General features: G+C 48.0%; 1 protein-coding gene across 4 annotated transcripts in view; it reads right to left on the bottom strand.

The window, feature by feature from the left end:
• Positions 1–24,242, bottom strand: part of GALNT10 (polypeptide N-acetylgalactosaminyltransferase 10) — a 226,692-nt gene that overhangs the window by 4,202 nt on the left and 198,248 nt on the right. For all 4 annotated transcript variants that reach the window (XM_025924183.2, XM_086700365.1, XM_086700177.1 and 1 more), the window contains exons 8-11: positions 12,428–12,535; positions 7,873–8,094; positions 3,954–4,070; positions 414–563 (exon numbers count right to left, since the gene is read on the bottom strand). In XM_025924183.2, coding sequence (XP_025779968.1) covers positions 414–563; positions 3,954–4,070; positions 7,873–8,094; positions 12,428–12,535 — 597 coding nt within the window. The remainder of the gene's footprint in view (positions 1–413; positions 564–3,953; positions 4,071–7,872; positions 8,095–12,427; positions 12,536–24,242) is intronic.

Here is a 24,242-nt window from a genome sequence, read left to right as displayed (position 1 = left end):
GGCCTCCCTGCTGAGGGCACAGCGAGACCTGCCCGGCCTCCCCCGCAGGCGGCCTTGCCCTGTGCCTGAGCTCTGCCCCGGGGGGATGCGGGTGGAAGTGACCTGTGTGCCACTTCCGGGCCTGGGCCCTACTCATGCTCGTCTCTGGCCCACTGGCATCGGTTCTCATGACGGTGGTGGTGCTGGTGTTTTATGGACTCAGCTGCCAGCATGTAAGAGCGTAGAAATTTCACATAAAAACCTGGCTTTCTGGCATCTCTCAAATGGCAGAGAAGTGGGGCATGGTAGGTGTGTGGCGCGAATGCACGGGGGAGCATGCTCTGTGGGGGGAAGTGAGGTGCTGCATGCCCGTCTGCTTCTCTTTGTTTAAAACCAAGCAGGTTGCCCTGTTCCGCCCACACAGCCCGCCTTACTTTGCGGTATTTCCACAGCTGGTTGCCCTTCATGCTGTGGCAGTCATAGAGGGTGACCGGGCTGGTGTTGGAGATGGCATCAAAGCAGAACTTCTTCGTGTGTTGGGGGTCTCCAGGTCGGATGTCCTCTCTCCAGGTGAAGGTGAACACCTGTACATACAGGGACATCATTATAGGGATAGCAAAACCGGGGACTGACTTTCTTTCTTTCTTTCTTTTTTTTTTTTTTGAGAGAGCAAGAGTGCATGTGCAGGGGAGGGGCAGAGGGAGGAGGGGGAGAGAGAATCCCAAGCAGGCTCCACGCCATCAGCACAGAGCCCGATGCGGGGCTCGACCCCACAACCATGAGATCTTGAGCTGAAATCAAGAGTTGGATGCTCAACCAACTGAGCCACCCAGGCACCCCTCTCTTTTCTGTAATGATAGAAAATGTTAAACATTGAGATCCAGGGAAGAGTATTGACCACACCCCTTCCAATCACCCAGCTTCGACAATTACCAACTCATGGTGAATCTTGTTACAGATTTACCCCCCATCACAACCCCCCACCTCAACGTTATTCTGAAGCAAATTACAGACATCATATCATCTCAGGTGAAAATACTTCACTGAAGTGCCATTATAACAATAAAAAGTTATTGCAAAGTCCTCAAGGTCATCAAGTAAGAAGAGTTCAAGTGTTCTTAAATTGCTTTGTAAGTTTCTTTTCAGTCTGTTTCAATCAGGATCCAAACCAGGTTCACTATTGTATTGAGTTAATAAGCATTTTTTCCAGCAGCTTTACTGGAGAATAACTAGCATACAATTAACCATACACATTTAAAGTACATAATTTGATATGTTTTGACTCAATTTAATTTTAATTTGACTTGTTTTAATTTCTGATTCTTCATTATTCATGTATAGAAATACAATTGGTTTTCGTATCTCATAACTTTGATAAGTTCATTTATTTATTCTGGTAGTTTCTCTGTAGAGTCAATAGAATTTTCCACAAAGGTGATCCTACAGTCTACAAATAAAGATGATCATATAGTCTACAAATTATTTTCCTTCTTCACCCATCTGCATGACTTTTCTTTTTCTTGCCACAGGTTAGTACAGTGTCAAATAGAAACAGTAAGGTCAGAATCCCTGTATTATCCCTGATATTAGGGGTAAAACATTCAGATTTTTACCATTAAGTTTGATGTTAGCTGTGGGTTTTCTATAGATGACCTTGATCAAGTTGAGGAAGTTCCCTTATTCCTGGTTTGCGACAGTTTTTATCAGGAATGAATGTTGGATTTTGTCAAATGCTTTTTCTGGGTATAAGGTGATTATGTGGTTTTTCTTTTTCAGTTAGCACGGTGAATCTATTGATTACTTTTCTAATATTCAACCAATCATGCATCCCTCAGATAAATTACACTTAGTCACGATGTATTATCCTTTTTACACACTGCTGGATGGGATTTTCTAAAATTCTGTTTAGAATTTTTGCACCTATGTTCACAAGGGATACTGGTCTGTAATTTTCGTATATGGGTCAGTCTGGTTTTGCTACGAAGGTAATGCTGGCCTCACAAAATAAGTTGGCGAGTATTCCCTCCTTTTCTGGAAAAGTTTTTGTAGAGCTGGTAACATTGCTTAAGTGTTTGGTAGGAATCACCGATGAATCTATCTGGGCCTGGAGTTTTCTTTGAGGGAAGGTTTACAACGGCAATGCCGGTCTCTTTAATAGAACCCTCTGTTGTCTGCTCTCTTTTTTTTTTTTTTTAATTTTTTTTTCAACGTTTTTATTTATTTTTGGGACAGAGAGAGACGGAGCATGAACGGGGGAGGGGCAGAGAGAGAGGGAGACACAGAATCGGAAACAGGCTCCAGGCTCTGAGCCATCTGCCCAGAGCCCGACGCGGGGCTCGAACTCACGGACCGCGAGATCGTGACCTGGCTGAAGTCGGACGCTTAACCGACTGCGCCACCCAGGCGCCCCAATGTTGTCTGCTCTCTTGAAAAGAGTGTTTCACACATTTTCTGTTTTTCAGTTGTTTCTGGCAGGAGGGTAAATCCAGTCCCTGTTAACCTACTCCATGTTGGCCAGGAGTGGACCCCATGGTGGCAAAGGAGTGGTTGTGCCAGCTACTGCTTCCTGATTATCTCCCGGGTCCTCTGCATTTTAGACTCACATTTCTCCCTTTTCAGGCTCACGAGAGCTCTCTGCTCAGGGTGTCTGAGAGCCCCAGGGAATATCGATCCCACAGGGGCAAATGGGCTGCCATGCTTCCCATTTCAGAGGGTGGAGGCTGGCACAGCCAGGCAGCCAGACATCATTTTGTTCCTTGTTCAAGTGAATCTTCAGGCATTAGTGTGGACTCTGCCACACAGTGAGGCTATCCCAGGTCGAGCTCTCCAGGCACGTTCTCCCAGGCCCTGTGCTCTTCCTGGTCTCTTTTGGGGTTCTCCTTCATGGGGTGGGTGTGGGGAGCAGCCACACGCTGCCCTGAAGAATTCAGGAGAATTGGTGAAGGAGGGCCACTTCTAATAACTGTTATCAAGGGAGGAGAGGGAGCAAGGACTTCAGAGGGAGGGGCAGACACTGTCAGGCCGGGCACTGGGCCCATCTGAGAGGCGGTGCTGTTCCTTCGCAGTGAGCGTGCCACTCACCCCTTCTGAGCTCTGTTTTTGCAGAGGCCCCGCAATATGGGCTTCTATCAGTGTGCACTTCCAAAATGTCAGAAAACCCACAGGAAGGAGACTATAAAAATGTTCCCTCGAACCAAGAGTCAGTGGAGGCGGGATGCGGTGTGATTTTAGGGTTAACCGTTGGTGCTGGGGGGATCACGGCAGTTAAATGCAGTTTCTTGAGGGTGGTGGCTTTTTCTGCACCGCTGGCCTGTAGCCTTCATTCTTCTGATAACACCGCCTGGGCACGATCCCCTGGGGAACCCACTCTCCTCATTCGTCTCCCCGTCCTTCAGGTGAGGCTGACCACACCACAGGCTCCAGGAGTGGGCATGTGACGTGGGCTTGATCAACACGAGGACTGTATCACATCCCCTATTGTAACTGGCTCAGGAAAGCCAATATGTGAGCACCCCCACGGCTTCTCCAGAACTCTGGAAAGGGACATGCCTTTTCATTGGCGGGTTGAAAGCCTTTGCTGCTGGTGGTCATATCTGCCACCATGTGGGAAGAGCCGGATGAAGGATGAGGCCAACAGAGAGGAAGAAGAGTTGAGACCCTGGAGAGCTCCTGATGACATCATTTAAGCTCTTCAACGGCATACATGAGCCAATATATTCTTCTTTTTGTTGAAGGCCATTTGGGCTGAGTGTCTGTCATTTGCCAACAGACCCGATTGATGATTTTATTGCAATGTGAAGGATTCCTCTTTCTAAGGTGTTCAGAAAGCTCTTATAACTCATCCCCTGGGCTAGCTTTTGTGACTCGTCACTGACCCTTGGCGTCTCTCTCCCTGCCCTGACCATGTGAACATTCCAGGCCACAGATGGCCCAGGAAAACCTGGCCGCCAGTCCCTGAGAAGAGTGGCCCTTACCTGCATGTTGTTCCAGGCAGCCTCCCCACGGCCCCGGACACAGCTCTCCAGCCTCAGCGGGGAGCCCAGGGCCCCATGCTTCGTGTCAGCACACAGCCCTGTGCCCACGTTGCGAATCTGAAAGAGACAGAAGGAAAGAGTGGACTAATGAGGCACCTTGAGATAGTCCCCTGGGACCCCGCCGGGATGGAAGGAGGGAACTCAGCAGAGACATCGGATGGAGAAAGCTCTGCATTATCTTAATGAAGCTTGCCCTGGGTTGGTGGATGTGCCTTGCGCTTCTCAGTACAGGAATACTCAGTCCTCAGAGAGGAGCTCCTCCAAAGCCAGCTTTGTCCTAGAGCATGCAAAGTCACAGGGTGGCAGTGGGGACCTGGAAGTTGAGGGGGGTTGGTATTCAGAGGACTCTCTGGCTCCATTCCTGGAGAATCTGATCCAACAGTTCCAGGAGTGGAATTTTACTCCCATTCCAGGAGACGCAGGGACCATATCTTGAAAGCCACCCTAGAAAAGGACGGGGCATCTTTGCTGTGGGGTCTTGGCCTTAAAGAGCAGGTGAATGGCAAGAGGTTCTCGATCCAAAAAACAAGAGTTTCAGTAAGACAGGGTGTGGTGTGGTGGGAGGAGCACTGGGCTAGAGCAGAAGGCCTCACTGCTCACGGTTGGTCAGCACTCACTACCTGAAGGCCACCGTGCCATGTAGGTGCATCGTGTAGTTCCTGCCTCACAGAATCACTCCTATCTTGACTGAGGGGTTGGGTTGGAGGTGTGGTGGCCATGAAAACGTGCTCCTCAGTTGCCCTGCTGCAGGGGGTCTGACTGCCCGGCCGCTGTGTCCGGAATCCACTGTGTCTGAGTGGAGGCCGTGCTTCCCATGGGCTGCTTCCAGCCAGTGACGGAGCAGGGCAGGGGGACTGTGGAGGCCCATTCCAGGGAGATGCTGCCTTCTCTGGTAGGAGACTTGGCTTGAAGACTGCTCAGTCACTTGGCTCAAGAGCATGCTTGCATTGTGGGACTCCTCCTACGGCAGCCCTTCTTCCTCCCCTTTCCCATTCCCAGCAGGCAGACCAGCCCCACAGCAGATCTCCCAGCCTCTCCTGGCTCCCTTCTTGTTCCTTCTCTCAGGGATTCCCCCAACAAGTCTCTTGGTGTCTGCTTCTCGGAAGACTGGCCCTAATACAGGGGAAAAAGCCAATAAACTGGCAAAGAAATGAAGAGCTTCATGAGGGAAGTCAACACGACACCTCCTCTACAGTATCTGTGCTGGTGTTAGATGGGCCAGACAGCTTAGTCAGGAAAGGCCCCTCTAACTTGCTGTATGAATTTGAACAAGCCATACCTGGTGTTTCTGTTGGCTCAAACCCCTCACTCCTTCCTCTGGTAACAGCACCCTGATTTTCTATGGGACTACCGCCCTCTCCCCACTCTGTGGCCTGCTAGAGTATCTGTCCACCCCTGCTTTCCCCCTTCCTCCCGTGGCCACAGTGATTGGTGCAGACCTAAGAATCAGACTTGATTCCTGGAGCTGTGCTGGCTTTACTGGGAAGGAGGCATATACTTTCTGTTGCTGGGCCAGCTTCAAGCTTCTGGAAACCATCTTGCTACCCTCAGCATGAGGCTAACAGAAATGGCAGCAGAGGTAAACAGGAGAAAAAGCAACTGACATCATTTGAGCCCCTGGATCCACGTGTCTGAAGCCACAGCTACCCAACGTTTCTATGAGATTCACTACATTTCTCTTTTCACTTCAAACTGGACTTCTGTCACCTGCAAGGAAGGAGATCTAACCCTTATGCTCCTTGTCCCCCAGCCCCGGTATGTCCATCTATAAATGAGTGGTCCTCTCAGCTCAGACACCAGGAGCCAGAGTCTGGTGACAGAGTGTTTCTTCTGCTAGAAGATGGTCTGCCTCCCCCAGCAGGACGGGCTTGAGGAGTGTGACACAGGCAGCAGCCCCAGGCCCCTCACTCAGAAGGGGCTGTCATTGGCTTAAAGCTCTGCTGTCGTGGTGTTAAAAGTTTTAATAATAGTGTTGCTGTAAACATTGGGGTACATGTGTCCCTTCGAATCAGCATTTTTTATCCTTTGGATAAATATATAGTAGTGCTACTGCTGGGTCGTAAGGTTGTTCTATTTTTAATTTTTTTGAGGAACCGCCATACTGTTTTCCAGACTGGCTGAACCAGTTTGCATTCCCATTAACAGTGCAAAAGACTTCCCTTTTCTCCACATCCTCGCCAATACCTGTTGTTTCCTGGGTTGTTAATCTGAGCCGCTGGGACAGGTGTGAGGTGGTATTTTATTGTGGTTTTGATTTGTATTTCCCTGATGATGAGTGACATTGAGCATCTTTTCACGTGCCAGCCAAATTATGGAAAGAGCTCAAGTGTTCGACTGATGAATGGATAAAGAAGATGTGGTTTATATATATATATATATATATATATATATATATATATATATATATATATATATAATGGAATACTACTTGGCAATGAAAATGAACGAAATCTTGCCATTTGCAACAACGTGGATGGAACTGGAGGGTATTATGCTAAGTGAAATGAGTCAGAGAAACACAGATCTCATAGGGTTTCACTCATGTGGAATTTGAGAAACTCATCAGATGAACATAGGAGGAGGGAAGGAAAAATAAAATAAAAACACAGAGAGAGGCAAATCATAAGAGACTCTTAAATACAGAGAACAAACTGAGGGTTGCTGGAGGGGAGGTAGATAGTGGGATGGGCTAAATGGGTGACGGGCATTAAGGAGGGCACTTGTTGGGATGAGCACTGGGTGTTATACGTAAGTGGTGAATCACTAAATTCTACTCCTGAAATTATTATTACACTATATGTTAACTAACCTGGATTTAAGTTAAAAAAAAATTTTTTTTTAATAATTTTATCTTTGAACTTGTCAGTGGAATCTGATAGGACAGGGGAGCATGCATGTAAGCAGAGGTGATAACACAGTACACGGGCATTCGCTGTACCTTTCTTCTGTGATGCCCCAGAAGCACAGAATCCCTGGGGTCCTGCGTGCATGGGAGTTCAGCAAGACTCAAGTTACAGCTAAGACTAAGTGGGGTGCTGGCATGTCTGAAGGCCGTGCTTTCCAACCAGAACTTGACTGCACAAAGAAGGCCGAGGTATTCAGAGACACAGGAAGAGCCAGGGAGCTCTAATAGCCTCTTGCATTACTTCCCTGGACCTGCAGACCACTTTCCTTACCAGCGGAAGATAACAACACAGAAGGAAGGGAAGAAGAGGGCAAGCCCCAGTTTTTCTTTCTGCTCTTCCTCATGCATCAGCAAGCCACAGGTAGAGTGGGTTTAGAAAGTATGCATTATCGGGGTACCTAGGTGGTTCAGCTGGTTAAGCAACTGACTCCTGGTTTTGGCTCAGGTCATGATCTCATGGGTCGTGAGTTCAAGCCCCACAATGAGCTCCACACTGAAAGCACAGAGCATGCTTGGGATTCTCTCTCTCTCTCACAATAAATTAAAAAAAAAATAATAAAATAAAGTATGCATTAGCAACAAGTGACATAAAATCAGCTGAGTTAGCTTTGTGCTGTGTTTGCACCGTTCTGGTAAGAAATACATATGCACGTACAAGGGTTGAAATACAGATTGTGAAATTTCACCCATCTGGCACATGAGCTAAATGCTCTTCTATTTGCATTTAAAACTCACACTGCATAATATGAAGCTGAATGGTAAAATTTATGCTAATATTAAAGTTTTAATTTTTCTCTACTTAGAACATTAAGTAGCATATAAAAAACCACCACAAGGCTAGAGAGACTCAAGAAAGAAACATGTTTTATATCTCATGCCTTAATTGGCACTCTTTGCCTGTCTTGTGAATAGGGGTTCCGCGTTTGGATTTTGCACCGGGCCCTTCAGACTCACCTCTCCCCAAGCTGCCGCCGGGGGCTCCACCGGCGGGTAAAATTTGGGGAGGTCCCACGCGATCTTGGTCATAAACCACTTGAAACTCTTGCAGTTAAGGGAACTGCGGAGCTTCTTCTGGGCGGCGACGTCCCCAGCAGACAGGTGGCGGTACTCTGGCCGGCGTTGGTAAATGTGCTCGGCGTACTCGTCCATCCACACCTCGGCTACTCGCTTCAGGTTCTGGAGGGCGACAGGGAGGTGGAAGGGTCAGGCCCTCCGAGGGGCTGAGGCCAGGGGCGGGGAGGGGGGGCTGGGGGCAAGGATCCTGGAAGTTGAGGTTCATCTTTCTTATTTTGTGTTGCATCAAAGACCCTAGCCCACCATGTTTTTAAAGCCTTCTATATTTATTTATGCACGTTTTAAGGACTCTACAACTTCTGGCTAAGAGATGGCTGTTGTTTTACCTGTGCATCTTCCACCCCCTTTTTCTAGCTGTAGCCTCCCTCCTCTGCTTCTGTCCTCTCTCTCAAGTGGCTTCAGGAAAGGTACATGAACCAGCCCCACTAATGGGAACCAGCCCTGACTCTAGGGATTGGTCAGCGAGCACGTGACTCACGCCAAGCCAATCAGAATCAATGACATTAGCATGGCGATTTCACTGGAACTATCGGGGAGAATTGCTCATTCCACTTGCATTCATTGCTGGGTAAGCTAGAGGCCAGAGCTTCTGGGTCATATGGAAAACCTGACCAAGGCTGAATGAATGAAGCAGAACTGAGGGCTGGACGAGGAACACGTTCCTTTCAGTACCTGAATCCAGCCATACCTGAAGTGAGCACTATCTTGGGACTTTCTATTAACATAAGTCAGTGAATTCTCTTTCTGCTTATGCCAGTTTGAGTGGGGTTTCTGTCATTTTCTATTAAGAGTGCTGACCAAGTACCCTGGTTGAAAACAATAATTTGCAACCAAAAGTTGTAATTCCACCAGCAGCTGGAATTTTAAAAAATCCTTTGAGGTGCAAAGCTTGCTGCTTCTTTGAATATGAAGCACAGGGATGATCGATATAAAAATGACAACCACATTACTGGCAAGTAGAGGCAGCAGTCAGGAAAACAACCTGTTTGTGAGCAGACTTGGAGATAGAGGGAAAGTGAATTCTTCTGTGTAACTGGGATGAAAATTCCTTATTTCATCTGCAGTTGTAGACACCACCTGCTGAGAACTTCAGACAGCTGGTTCCAGAAGAGCACAGCTTCAGTGTTCAGGGGGAAATTCTCTGCTCCAAAATATCTTTCTCCAACCCCTGACTGTTGCCAGAAATCTGCCCTTCACCCCCAACATTTACCTCTACAGGCTTTATTGCTATCATAAAGGATTTTCTCCCTATTGCAATCCAAATTTTCTTCTGAAGGGGAAAAGGGAGTTAGTATTTTAAACTGTTATCAGTCATTCACACCTCAGTGTGAATGACTGCTCTAGAAGCAGAAGATAAGGCAGGGGTGGACAACTATTTTGTGTAAAGGGTCAGATCGCAAATATTTTGGGCTTTGCAGACCATGTGGTTTTAACTCTGAGGTGGTGGAAAAGGAGCCCTAGATAGACATTATGTAAATGAATGGGTGTGGTTGTGTTCCAATAAAACTTTATGGACTGAAATTTGATTTTCATGTATCACAAAATATTCTTCTTTCATTTTTTCACCCTAACTACTTAAAAATGTAAAAACCATTCTTAGCGCACAGGCCACATGAAAACAGTTTGCTGACTCCTGAGCAAGGAGGAAAGAAGCCATCAGGAGGGGGCCCCATGCCAAAGACAAAAGTTTTCACTCACTCTTCAATTTTGCTGACTCTGAGTTTGGGACTAGGAAGCTATGGAATTTCCTTGCTGATATCAGCCTCATTCTCTCTGAGTGCTGAAGAGACTGACAGTAGGTTAGAAAACAATTAAGGAACGTATTAAACAATTAAGGAACAATACCAGGCCCCTGCAAGGCAAAGCCTGGGCTTAATTTAAATCTGTGCCCTGAGGAAGCTGAAAACCGAAAAAGGCTTGCACACCCAAAGTCTCTCCTTTTCCCAGGCGGCCCACCTAGGTCCTTCAGCACACTAATTTGCTCGTGCCACTGGGATGGTGAGGAATTGTGGCTTCACTCCTCTCTGGCTGTTTGTCCTGGAATCTGTCTGTACAACTTGAGTAAGACTTTCGTTTCCCTCTTTATGTAGCTCTTTTAGGGCTTTTAACCGACCTCTCCTTGAATCTATCAAAATGATCTTCTAGGAGATAATGCTCTAGAAGGATTTGGCTGTTAAAACACTAAGCAAACATTTAAAATATGATCTGCAACTCAAGGAGGGTGGTAGTTAGATACTTGGACACAAATTCAGGGGAGCCTGATTCAGGCGTCTTTGTGGTCCTGCATATGTATGTGGGGTGCCCCTCATATCATTAGCTGGCTTAAAGTCGACAGGAGACTGAAACAGTACAGACAGGTGAAAAAGAAGTTAAAATGTTTCAACCCAGAATTCAAAGACGCTGAAAGAAACTTTGCAGTCTTGTTAAGAGATGCTGATACCCATTGAAGAGGGCATCTTTTGGGGTGAGCACTGGGTGTTGTATGGAAACCAATTTGACAATAAATTTCATATATTAAAAAAAAATAAAATGAAAGTTGGATTTTTACATCCAACAATAATCTTTACAAAAGCCTTTTATCTTAAAAAAAAAAAAAAGAGATGCTGATACCAAGATGAACAGCTGTCACTGTTTGAGCAACAACTGCTCTGTGTGCCAGGCATGGGTCAGACCTAAGTGGGTTTGAATTCTGGCTCTAGTTAGTTAATGTCTCTACATTTCACTTATCTCATTGCTCCAATGGGGATTAAAAACAAGTGAAAATTAAGTGAGACATGTATGGAAGATGCTTCGCCTGACGTCTAGCCCACAAGAAACTTTTATGTGTTACTACAGTTAGCTGTTATTCACTGAATTCATCTGTGGTTCGGTAAAGAGGAGGTGGGTGGTGCCTTTTTATGAGGCAGGTCTTATAAATGAGTGGATAAGAAAAGGATGCTTCGGGAATAGTCCTGCTCAGGGGTCAGAGGTGTCCCCATGGTCCCACCACTCCTAGTAGCTGGGAATCGCACTCTTGGGCTTACTGACTGACGTTGTTCTGTTTTCCTGCCTGGCACCTTCCTCTGGGATTGCCAATGGGATCTCAAAAGAAATGGGATTCCTACCTCTCCAGCTGAATCTAAAACCGCCCTCCCAACCTACCCGGGTCGGATGGGCTGTGTCCTAAGCGCGGATGGCAGATGTGGCTGTCCTTAGAATCTTACACCACTAGAGGGCACTGCTGGCTCTCTTTTTCTTCAACACCGGCGGCAAAGCAGCCCCTGGAGCTCAGCTCCCACCTGGGGAGACCCACTGCCTCGTTGAGCCGGCTGGTCTTCCTTGTACCTCGCAGGACGAAGGCTCTTCCTGACCCAGAGCCTGCAGTTCTGCATGTCATCAGGTGATGAGGAAGGGGGAGGCGGTGGCCAGGGCAGAGGGAAGCTGTATGGACTGATGCCAAATAGGCTTGCAAAGGGGTCTCTGTCCGAAGGGGTCTCCACGAGGCAAAGCTGTGCCAGTTACTGAGTTACCTTTCCAGCTTCCCCCAGACCTCCCTGCGGCCCTCTTTCCTTTCTGGGCACCCCCATCCACCCCATTTTTCCTTTGTAGTAACCTTGTTGTTTTTTTTCAATACACTTAATATTTTAAAATTTGAGGCTCAGTGGAATATCATTAATTCAAAAAACAACCCCCAAAACAAATCTCTGGCTAACATTTTTATTTGTAGCCAGTGGCCATTTAATTCAAGCAGCTATTAATACAAACCATTTTAAGCTAATGAAATAGTTTGACACACAGACTTTTTGGCAATGTTAGTGGGGAGGGGGTGGGGAGAAGAGCAAGATACTTACATTTATTAACCACCCTCATGCCTGGAACTTTTAAGTACTTTGTCTCAGGCTTTCTCAGTGTCTCACACCGCTCCACCTGCACGAACATTTATCTAACAGGCTTCTTTAAATCACTTCTGGTCTGACTTTGCACCTATGTTAGCTTTATCCTAATAATACCTGTGAAATCACAAGTCTGCTACACTAATACATTTTAACTTCTAAAGCACATTAATTTAAACACATGTAAATAAAAATGTTCCTATGTCTGTCACCTAAAATCATCTTGTCTGTCACACTTGGAGTAACTATGCTATCTCCCTGACTCTCCTGGCAATGCTAAGAGTCACCAACAAATTAGCTTCTTTTTAAGTAAAAGAGGAAACACAGGCTCAGAGGAGTTAAGCAACCCTCTCAAGGTCACAGCTCCTAAGTGTTTAAGCAGGGGTTTAAGTAAGTTCTCTTAAACTCGATTTCACCTGGAGAGTTGGGGAAGGGGGGGTGCACATCCCCCCCGCCCCCCCCAAGGCACTTGGCTTGGAGTTCCCAGGTGTCTCAGGATGCCTCTACTCTGCTGATGAGCCTAGCCCCTCACCCCGTCCCCATCCAGGGAGCCATCACCTTACCCGGGCCAGGCTGACTCCAGCGGGGACTTTGTAGGGTACGTATTTCCTGTAGATATGGCCCACCCTGGAGCAGGGAATGTCCTCCATGCGGCCCCCACACATCCACACCTGCAGGGTGGGAAGGGAGAAAGAAGATGGTATTTCTGCCTCTCATTCACCACCACCTCAAAGGTCACTGCCCCCTCCTCCAATACATTCACTAGAAGCATCAGCTTGGGACTATTAAAGCTCCCATTCACAGAACGAGGAAAACACAGTGATAACCACAGCAGCTTTCAATAGTTGACAGCATTGAGTGCCTCCTTGTTGCCAAGCAGTCTGCTGCAAGCCCCCCGTGCACAACTGCACTTAAGCCTTGTCAGAAGACCAAAGAAGTGGGTAGTAATGGAGCTCCCTTTTATAGATGAAGAAACGGAGGCTCAGAGAAGCTAAGAAGCTTGTCTAAGGTCACAGGGTTAGTGAGTGGTGGAACTAGAATTTAAACCTGGCTTTAGCGGACTCCAGAGTTTGGGCTCCGAACAAGTGCAGGTGTGGGGAGAGCTGTGTTGAGAATTCTAGGCAGCAAAGGGCGGCTCAGCGGGAAGGACTATGGTGATCGCCTTAGTAACGTCTACCACAGGTACGAGAGGGGAAGAGATAGCACCTAGGCTCTGTATATTTACCGACTGTGGTACCAGGTTCTGGAGTTTCCTCTGAGATCTACAAGCCTCTTGCTGGGTCACCCTGAGCAGAGGCAGCAGGCTCCCTGCCCTGACTTCTCTGCAGTCCGGCTTACTAAGCCACACAGCTGACTATCACCGTAGAGAGGAATTCCAAGTTTCTCCTTGTGTTTCCCTACATTCCTGGCGTCACAAAGAGCTCCTGAGTTTGACTGCATGTGGTCTGATGGCAATGTGGGAAATCTCCGGAAGTACAATCCACGCTGACGCATATCCACTAAGGGGCCTGGCCTAGACAGACCGTCCTCAGCAGTCCTGGGGCCAAATGCTGGCTCAGCCACTTACCAGGTTTGTGACTTTGATCAAGGTACGTAACCTCTCTGAGACTCAGTTTGCTCATCTGTAGAGGATTAAATGAGGCAGGCCGTGGGGGTGAGATATTGCATGTAAAGTGCTTACTTAGCACAAGACTTAGCACGCAGTCCTAACAGTTACACACTCTTATGATTCATTCAGACATCTGGCTAATATTCATGGGGTCTCTGCTACATGCCAGACATTGTGCTGGGCACACACGTGGCAAGTTTGCCAAGGCCCTTGTTCTCATGGAGGGGGAGTATGGTGTGCAACCTCCAGGATGGCCCCCGGTGATCCTCGCTCTCTGGAGACACCTCCCTCCCGAATGAGTCACATGAGGACTGAGCCGTGTAGCCAAAGGAAAACTGCAGAAGTGGTGGTCGTAGAAGACACTGTGGCTTCCACCTTCCTCTGTGGGGTCACTTGCTTTGGGGCACCTAGCTGCCATGTTGTGAGGACACTCGAGCAGCTCTGTGGAGAGGTCTAGGTGGTGAGGAGCTGGGGCCAACGTGCCAGCCAAGCTGAGTGAGCCGTCTTAGAAAGGGATCTATCAGGCCCAGTCCAGCCTTCAGATAACCATGGCCCTGGCTGATACCTTGACCACAACCTCACGATAGACTCGAGCAGAAATGTCCTGCTAAGCCACTCCCAAACCCCTGACCTGGTGTGGGTTTGTGTAACCTTGCGATACTGTCTATTACCGTTTGAAGAGGGTATGTTCAGGGGGTTTTTCTCTTGTGGCAGTAGATAATCACTACAGAAAGCCAGTTGCAGATGGTGATGTGTGCTATAAGGAAGCCAAAGCAAGGTAACTGGAGAGACTCATTGCCTGGATCTCTGAGAAGTGATGTTACCTACGCCAGTCAGGGATAGCCTCACTTAGAAGGGAAAATTAGATACAATACTTAGATAATGAGAAGGTAAAAGTAACATAAGGATCTGAGGGGTGAGAGAACAGGTGGAGAGAAAAGCAAGTGTAAAGGCCCTGAGGTAGGGCCAGGCTTGGTTGGCTTAATCCCTGAATGGAGGAAGCCAGAGGCCTGGAGCAGGAGCAGAGGTGGGCGGGGAGGTCAGAGACAATCATAAGGGTCTTGCAGGGAAAAATAAGGAGGCTTCACCAAAAGTCTTCAGGGAGGGTGATGATATAATCCAATTTCTATTTTATGAAGAGGACTCTGCCTGAGGGGTGGAGAATGGGTTGTAGGGGGCAGGTGTGGGGGAGGGAAGGTCCAGAAGCTCTTGGAGATTGAGGCAGGTATGGCTTCGGGTTTGTGGGGGCTGTGGTGATAATGGTAGGGCCCAGCTGCACTCGGGACGTTATTGCTAATCTTATTCCCGTGTTTCCTTGTTTGTGAATGACAAGTAGGAGTGGGAACGTCTGTAACCCCAATTCTGTGCAAGAGACTATTTTCTGGGGATATTGGGGATCTGGCTTTATGTCTCAACCAATTCACAGGCTCTAGAAGGACTGCTTTTCCTCCTCATGCACCTGAGGGTCCTCAGTCCCCCATGACCCTCTGCCAGCCACGGTCTCCATCCCACCCCAGATGTGCTGTGTCCCGGGCTTCCTGCAAGGGGACCTGTATGCATGAGGCTGCAGTGAGTGCAAGTGCTGCCTGGAGAAATGCAATTATAGTCTGATCTTGGGGGAGAAAAAAAAAATTGAGCAAGTCAATAGAACAGAATATTGGTCTTGAGATAATGGGCTCCTGATGGTAGATTAATGTCAAGGCCAAGCCAAGAAGTTTATTTTCAAAGCAGGAGATATTGATCAGGCGCCAGCCTCCCATAACAATAACTCTTCCTTTATACAAAATGACTGACATGGAAGCGATGCTTTTGTCTGGCGGGTATCGCCCAGCTTGCCGCTGGGCCGCCCCTGTCTTTTGGGAGGCAGAGTGGCGCTGAACAGATGGGGGACACCTTACCCCACTCTATTTCTGACGGTCTCCTGGGCAGTTGACTAGGCTGGCGTCCAGCTCCCCTGACTCCATATTAAACTCACATTAGCTAACAAGGTTGTGTCTCCAGCTCTGCCTGGCAGGGAACCTTCCTTTATGTAGACAACGATCAATCTCCACATCCTTCTCTTTGCTGTGACCTCTGGTTTCTTTGGCCCTGACCATGCTGGCCATCAGCCTAAAGGTTCCTGAGGGACCAGGGTGACCTTGATCTGCTGAGAGGTTTAAGGCATCCGAAACACCCGCAGATTCCTGAGACGTCCAGAGCCCAGAAGGAGTCCTAGCTTTAGACGATGGGTTTACTCCTCAGCGTTCCTGCCCTTCCCTGAGTGAGAACTGCCTTCAGAGACAGAGATATCTGTTTGTTCAGCTAAAGCTGCTTCCAATTCCTGAGTCCTCTTTGAGTACCTGAACAACCTGAAGAGGTATCTGGCAGGAGCCCAAGACTGGAGGGGACTCTCCCTCCAGGAACACGACAAAAGATGGAGGCACAGAATGGTGTCATGACTCAACCTGGGTGGCCAGAGGTGGTCTTGGATCCCAGGTCCCATGGTTCCAGTCATGGCCCAAGCCACCTACCTGTGCACCTCTAGGGTCCTCTCCTACCTTCCTTCACAACTGAGGCAACAGCCACACAAGACCCATGATGACCATGGCACAGGGGTTATGAGCACACAACCCTCTCCATTCCCAATGCCAACTTGTGCAGCCATGTGACCTGGCACAAGGCATTGACCTGGGGAGCGACAGTCTCCTCACCTGTGACCTGGGCATGGCAGGTCACTACTACCTTGCAAGGCTGCTGAGATGGCATGAGACAGCTCATGAAAAGCACTCAGCTTAATGCCTGACCAAACGTACCAAACGTAACTACGTTAGTCATTTCTGCTTGCAAAAGAACGAGAAATGCCACCACCTTGAAATTATACAGCATTTGCCCTTTTGCCCAACAGCATGTTTTTTTTTATCCTATGGCCTGATTTCCTAAATGGAAATCATTCATTTTTGAGAGAGAGAGAAAGAGAGAGACAGAGCATGAGCGGGGAAGGAATAGAGAGAGACAGAGACACAGAATCTGAATGAAGCAGGCTCCAGGCTCTGAGCTGTCAGCACAGAGCCCGATGCGGGGCTCAAACCCACAAACCGTGAAATCATGACCTGAGCCGAAGTCAGACACTTATCTAAGCCACCTGGGTGCCCCATGAAGTTTTTCTAACTTACTTGGTGGCAGAACCTGTAACTGACTGGGAGAATGACAGGGCCAGGCAGGGCTGGGGCACAGTCATGGGGGCACCACTTGGGGCCTAGGTGCCCCAGGGTGTTCTCCTCTCCCCCAGGTATCACACCTGTGGGGAAAGAGTCCAGCTGATGGCAAAAAGAAGGGGGAGCAGCAGCCAGATCACATTTGGCTGGGACCCCATCACATTTGGATGGGGACACACACAGACCACCGAGATGATGTACCTGCAACCCCTCTCTGCTGGCTTCCCTCCCTCCCTTTCTGTCAAGCCCCTTGCCAGCCTCCAAGCCCACAGGGGACACAGCTGCCTGCCTTGGGCGCCATGTTGCTCTGCCTTGAGGAGTTTGCAAACACCCCGTCAGCTCATCTCTTGGTGCCTTTCTCCCCTGCGCAACAGCCTTCTCACTTCTCATGGAAGCACTGTGCCACCAGACAAGTACAAATCTAATTGTAAAAGCTTGCTCCCTATTCATTTTCACTGCTGCTTTGATTTATTTTATTAGCAAACTTCTTTTGTGTGATGACAGGCTTCATTACAGTGTCTATAAAAGACAATTACTTGCTCTTATCTCCTAAACTGAGGAGGGAAGAAACAAATGGTGATGTGCATCAGAAGACACTCGGGGACCCAGAGACAGTGTGGCAGAAGGGCCCATCCTGTGAGGAAAACATGAGCCAGCAGGGGCCCTGGCGAAACCTCTCTCTGTCAAGGACATGGCTGCCTGGAAACCACCAGGCATGACTGGTCATCCTTCCTGCTGACGGCCAGGAGAAGACATGTCTTTTGCTTTTGGGATCTCGGCTGAGGACCCCTATGGAATTCCAACCCTATTTAGTTGCACTTGGGGGAACATAATATGATAATAGTTGCCACCAATTATTCTGCATTATCTGTGTGCTTAGAAGGTACATAGCGTTCCTGTTATGAACTCCATTCTGGAGTTAAGAACTGAGGTCTAATCCAGGCTCCTCAGCAAGCTTTGTGAGTCTGAAAGCCTCAGTTTCCCCATCTGCAAAATGGGATGAATTATGTGTGCCTGATAGGGCTGCGATGGGACTGGAATGATGTAATTCTGAAGCACAGAGGGCTGTAAGCAATCCGTATAGTGTGATTTGGACACATGGCAGCTGGGGGGCACTGGAGGCAGGCCATGCAGTTCCCCTCAGAGAAGAAATGGCGTCATATCCATGTCTTCCAGAAGTTCACATGGTTTTGAATATATTAGTTTGTTTTGAATAAGATACTGTTTCGGAGAGCTTACCAGCATGAAAGGACCTCACTCACGCTAGTTTGAGATATTTATAATGGTTACTGGATGCAGCTGGTGAAGAGTAGGAAAAAAACAATTTTACTTTATTTTTAAAAACCACTTGAAATACAGATTTGAAGGGGTACATGCACCCTGATGTTTATAGCAGCATTATCAACAACAGCCAAACAATGAAGAGAGCTGAAATGTCCATCGACTAATAAATGGATAAAGAAGATGTAGTGTGTGTGTGTATATGTATATATATACATATATATGTGTGTGTGTGTGTGTGTGTGTGTATGGGTGTGTATAGGTATATATACATATATACATGTATACATACATATATATACATATATACCTGTACACACACACACATACATATAGTGGAATATTAGTGACCAAAAAGAATGAAATCTTGCCATTTGCAATGATGTGGATGGAGCTAGATGGTATTATGCTATGCAAATGAAGTCATCAGAGAAAGACAAATACCATATTTCACTCATATATGGAATTTAAGAAACAAAACAGATGAACATATGAGAAGGCGGGGAAAGAGGAGAGAGGGGAACAAACCACAAGAGCCTCTTAATGATAAGAGAACAGATTGAGGGTTGATGGAGGCAGGTGGGTGGGGGATGGGGTCGATGGGTGATGGGCACTAAGGAGGGCACTTGTGATGAGCACTGGGTGTCGTATGTACCTGATGAGTCACTGAATTCTTCTCCTGAAACCAATATTGCACTGTCTGTTAACTAACTAAATTTTAAATAAAAAAAATAAAAACCATTTGAATTTACTTCTAGGTTAATATATTATTTTATATAATATAGTTTTAAGCACATATGTGTATCTAAATGAATAAATGAAATGTCTAATTCAACAATATCCTTAGGTGTTTATAGACAAGCTGGCCAAAAAATGGGAGGTGGCTGCCTTACACTGGGGTTTTGTTGCTTAAACTAATAAATGAATTTAGTCAAGTTGCAATTTCCCTGAGATGTGACTCATACTTGGGACAGAGCACTTTCATAACCACACAGTCAGAGAGGTCCTATCATACCTTTTACGTGCGAGGAAGCTGAGGCCTTGCGATATAAGTGCCTTCCCCGAGGTCCCTCAGCTCATAAATGGCAGAGTCCAGAGTGGAATCTGGGGCTGGGTCCCCCCAGAACTAGGCAGCTCTGAGACCTCCAGGCAGACTGTACCTTCCTGGTTTGATCTTTCTTAAGCCTGGTCCAGACCCTATTATGGTCTTCTGCCAAGACCCCTGTCAGCACCTGTATTGCCTACAGAATGAACGGGCACCCCTGGCTTGCAAATAAGGCTCTCTGCCATCTGTTCTTCTCTTGATCACTTCTGGCCCTCTCCACATCCTCCAGACTCGTGTTGTGGATGCTGAGAACCAGCTGCGGTGCGTTCACTTGTCTGTGGTGTTGGGCGCCGTCCTTCTCTTCCCATCAATAACGCAGCCCATACATTCATTCACTCATTCATTTACACTGGACCTAGTCATTGGGCAGCGTTGCTCTAAAACCCTGTCAGAAGAAATGGAACAGAAACTCGCTGTCAAGGGTGGACCCAATGACCCGAACCTGATGATGTAACAGGGGGAAGGTGCTGGGACATGCTGACCAACTGCCAAGCAGTCTACCCATTTGCTCTGACCTTCCACATCCAAGCCTGAGAACGTTCTCCGTACAAGACCCCACGTATTCATTACCGCCATAATCCTCACCTTTGTGAGCATCAGAATCATCTGGAAAGCTGGTTAAAATACAGACTGCTAGGGCCCCACCCCGAGGGTGTCTGACTCAGCAGGTCTGGGGTGGAGACTGAGAATCTGCATGTCTAACAAGTTCTCAGATGCTGCTGCAAAGGCTGGTCTGAGGACCACACATTGAGGACCAGTACATGCTGGAATAGTGACAACCCCTCTCAGGATAATGGTATTAGCTAGTTCACACAGACAGCCCTGTAAGTTTCGAGTTTTTAGTGCCCTTGTAGATGAGAAGATACGGGTTCAGCAGAAAGGGCAAGTGAGCTGTCCAAGGTCTCACTGAAAGTTCATTCCAAAGCCAGGCCTGGAGCCAAGGTCTTCGGCCTCTGTCTTGTCAGCCTCAAAGCTCTTTCCACTCCTGTCTTCTTGTAACTGTAGCCTGACCGCATCAACCATAACGATGCAAACATTAACAGCTACCGTTTATTGATCATTTATTACATGCCAGGCACTGAGCTAAGGTTTTAACACAGTTTGACTAACATCACGTTCACACCCATGCTATGAAGTAAAGATTATTCTATCCCCATTTTACAGCTATGAAGTCCAGAGAGATTAGGCCACTTCCCCAAGGTCACACAGCAACCAGCTAATCAAGTCTGCACCAGAACCCAGGGGGTTTGATTCTGAAGGCCATGTACTTCATCCGATGGTGTTCGATGGTGTTCTAACATGAGGGTTCTGGTCAGAACAGCTACCACTTACTAAGTGCCTCCTTTTTGCCTGGCTCTAAGCCAGATGAATGTTTCATGCCGTTTAGTTCTTAGAACAAAGCTCTGAAGAAGTTATTATCTCCATTTTTAGCAACGAAAGATGGAGGCATGGACACAGGTATGTGCTGGTTGGGAAGCCATGGATGACATATGACCCTTGGGCCTTTGAGCCACCTTCCTGGAGGAATGGTGGGAGATGCAGGCCTCCACAGACACATTCATGGACTTTCAAAGGGCTTGCTGAGAGTCATGAGCAGAATGCTCTCCCTGCTCCCAGCAGGCGGCTCTTGGGAAGCCTGGGCACCTGTAGCCAGGAGGAAAATGCTGCACGCGGCAGAGCACGTTTGCAGCATCCTCGGATAGCTTAGCCAAAGAAAGAATTAGCACCAGGTTCTCAGCAGCAACTCTGCAGCTGGTCTGAGTCAGGTGGGGGGGGGGTGGGTAAGTGATGGGATGGGGGAGGTGTTGCCATGCAGGTCCTTGGATGGTAGCCCCAGATCACCTTCTGCCCCTTGGGCTGGCCTCTGGAAATCATTTTTCCCTCCTGAGCAGCAACGCAACTCCCCTCGGGGCTGGTGCTGACTTCTGGACCCTTCCTGTAAAAAGGGCCTCTGTCTAGGCTGGGCCCACCTTTCCTCCACCCCTCCCACCGGTGGAATGAGTTTAGAGTCAGGACATCTGGGATTTAGCTCTGGCACTGCCACCTTCTAGCCGAGGGACCCTGGTCCAGTCACGGAACCATTAAGGGTATCAGGCCATTACATCACCTGTACCCAGTTTCCGGTGTGCTCCTGCCTTCTTTTCACACTATTTCACTTACTCCTCCTGACGACGCCATGAGTTTTACAGAAGGAAAGCCTGAGAGTTTTCTCATTTAAAATCTGCCCCAAAGCTGCAGCCTGAGACTGGGTTGGGCTTTGACGGCTACGTCAAACAAAGCAAACCCAGGGGCCCTGATACCTCCTGCCTCTGCTGCCTTTCCTCGTGGAACAAGACTGTCCCCTGTCCCCTCATGTGGCATTTCATGACTCCCTCGCTCACATGGACCTGCCCCATGGGACCCTCAGGGAGGAGCCACTGCCTCCTCAGGCCCACCCTGCAGAGCTACGCTCCGTCCTTCCCTGGGGTGTCCTTGCTGTCACTCCCTTCTCTGGAGGCCTCCCTTGGCGGGGGGTGGTGGTGGTGGACTCTCATGCCTGAACTTGCAAATGGCCCAAACACAGCACTGGGATGTATATGGTGGGGCAGGGGATGCTGGAAGGGCTGAAAAACCATTTTTCCTTCTTAGTTAAAAAAAAAAAAAATCTTCTTTCTTTCTTTATAGAAGTGATATGTACTTATGATGAACATATTCATTGTTATAGAAATAGTAGAAGGGGACAGCTGCACCCTGGAGTCCTCCCGCCCCCCCCGATGCCACAAGGAACAGGACGCTTTCATGGCGTGCTGGGTCAGAGCACAGGCTCAGTCTGAAATCCCCGCTCCAGCTGTGTGAGTTTGTGGAAGTGACTTAACCCAAGCCTCAGTTTCCTCATCTACAACACGGAGAAAGTGAGAGCACCGCCTCGGGTGTCTCATGAAAATTAAATGACCATGCATGTAGAGTGCCGTGCACAGAGCCTCACACATTACTGGTGTGAGTGACCAGCAAACACCAGCTGCTAGAAGGATACTCTCAGGGTTTTTGTTTGCTGGTTTGCCTTCATCATATATTTAAACACCAAACATGGGATCATATTATATATATACACAATTTTTCATTTCTTTTTTTTAATTTTGAGAGATAGAGGCAGAGCATGAGCAGTGGAGGGTCAGAGACGGAGAGAGAGAATCCCAAGCAGGCACAAAGCCTGACATGGGGCTTGAGCCCACGAACCCTGAGATCGTGACCTGAGCCGAAATCAAGACATGCTCAACCGACTGAGTCACCAGGCACCCCGATACTATTTTTCATTTCTGTTTAAACTTAACTTTGGAGGCATCTGGTCTTTTAATATCATATTCCATTGTTTAGATGTGCTTTTATTTATTCCCTAAGGATGTACATTTGGGTCCTGTCAATCTTCCCCCATTGTAAGTAAGGCCTCAACAAATAACTTCTACCCAAATCTCTGCTCATCTTTGCAGTTGTCTCCCTTGGATAAACTCCTGGGTGTGGAATTTTGGGTCAAAGAATGTGCTTGCTTTGGTACATAACAGATTTAGCCAAATTGCTATTAACAAGAGGTATCCACTTACACCACTGCAAAGCCCACACCTTTCTCATGCCAGCTCATCCGTACTGTCCGGTGGAAGCATCCTGTCTCCTGGATCTCAGAGATGAAGATGTCCTAACCCTGCCTCCTAAGGACATGGTGCAGTCCCCTTCCTGGCTCGTTCTACTGCCACCACCTCTAATCCAAACCACGCTTGCACCTGTGTAAGTCAAGGGACTTTCCCCACAGCATCGTATCCGATCCTCTCTCACGGGGCAGGTAGGAAAGCTGTATCAGCACTGTCTGGGATGTGAGGGCCAAAGAGGTCAAGCGATTGGTCCAGGATCCCCAGATGGATGAACAGATGGATGGAAAGCCAAGATGAGAAGCCAGTGCCCTGCCTTCTCACCGAGTACCCTTCCCACAACACCACCACTACCAAAAGGTGTTGAGGTAAGTCTAGGAAGAGCAGGGCAAAGGAAGTTTTATCAGATACAAATTGATGCCACTAACAGTTATTTAAAACACCTACTGTGGGCCACACACTGGGTATAGAAATGGCCTCCAGGGAACTCAGAGGCCAGTGGGTAAGACAGGTCACCCGTTGGGTCACAATTAACATGAGGAATTCAGAGCTAAGCCAGGAGTAACGTTGGGGTGGAGCCTCGTTAGCACAGGCAGCTCAGGTAAGGCTAAGTGGGGGCCTCTCAGACTAAGGAAAGGCATTTCCAGAAGAGTGAACAGTGCCTGCTTCCAAAGATGACCGGACGCACGAGCCTGGGGCTTGTGAGCAGCTCCATATGGCTGTGCGGACACATCTGTGTGGACGTCTGTGGTTTGCCCTGCCCCACATTCATTCCCCTTCTAGAAACAATGACTGGGCTTTCGTTTGGGGAACCAGCTCATCTCCACTTTCCGGTCTCCAGGATGGACATGTGACTGCAGCTGACCAATCAGAACATGGCTCAGGGATGGGCAAGGAACCAGCAGGCCAGTGAGAATCACCTTGGGGACTTCTACAGGAAGGATGGGAAAGATAAACTCTCTTTCCAGTGGGATGCTGGGTCCACAGAGAGAAAGCCTGACCTGAACAGGAAGCCAACCGAGATGAAAGTTGTGCCAAGGGACTGAGAGAGACGGAGACTGGATGAGATGGGTTAGTCTCTGGATCCAGCCAGGCCTGGAGGGTCTGCCCTGGAATTTCAACTGTGTGAGCCAACTGATTCTGATTTTTGCCTTCAATCAGATGACTAGGGTCATCTGTAACCAAGAGTGCAGACTAATGCAATGCGGTAAGAGGATGGAGGGTGGAGAAATGAGCAGGGGTCAGCTCACAGAGGCAGGTACAGGCGGGCTCTGGAGTTAAAGATTTAACCTGCCACCAGAACTGGGAAGATTCTAACCGCCAAACAGGAGAACTTCCATGGTGTGACTGTGCCTTTTGGAAACAATATGTCTCCTGGCTGAGAGAGTGTGTCGGGGTGGGGTGGGGGAATCAATGACTCTTCCAGAAATTTCAGAGCCTTAGAATACCTTTTCTAGGGTTTTCCCATCAGGATAGATGGCCTAGTCTGGAATTGGAGCCAAATTATTAATTCATCAGTCCTGATGCCACATATCAATTTATCTTAATTTCTGAAAATGCACTCAGGCC

Source organism: Puma concolor, chromosome A1, assembly GCF_028749965.1.
Source record: "Puma concolor isolate L17-30 chromosome A1, mPumCon1.1.hap2, whole genome shotgun sequence".
In the NCBI taxonomy this organism is placed as follows: domain Eukaryota; kingdom Metazoa; phylum Chordata; class Mammalia; order Carnivora; family Felidae; genus Puma; species Puma concolor.
This window is presented reverse-complemented; position numbering and strand designations above follow the sequence as displayed.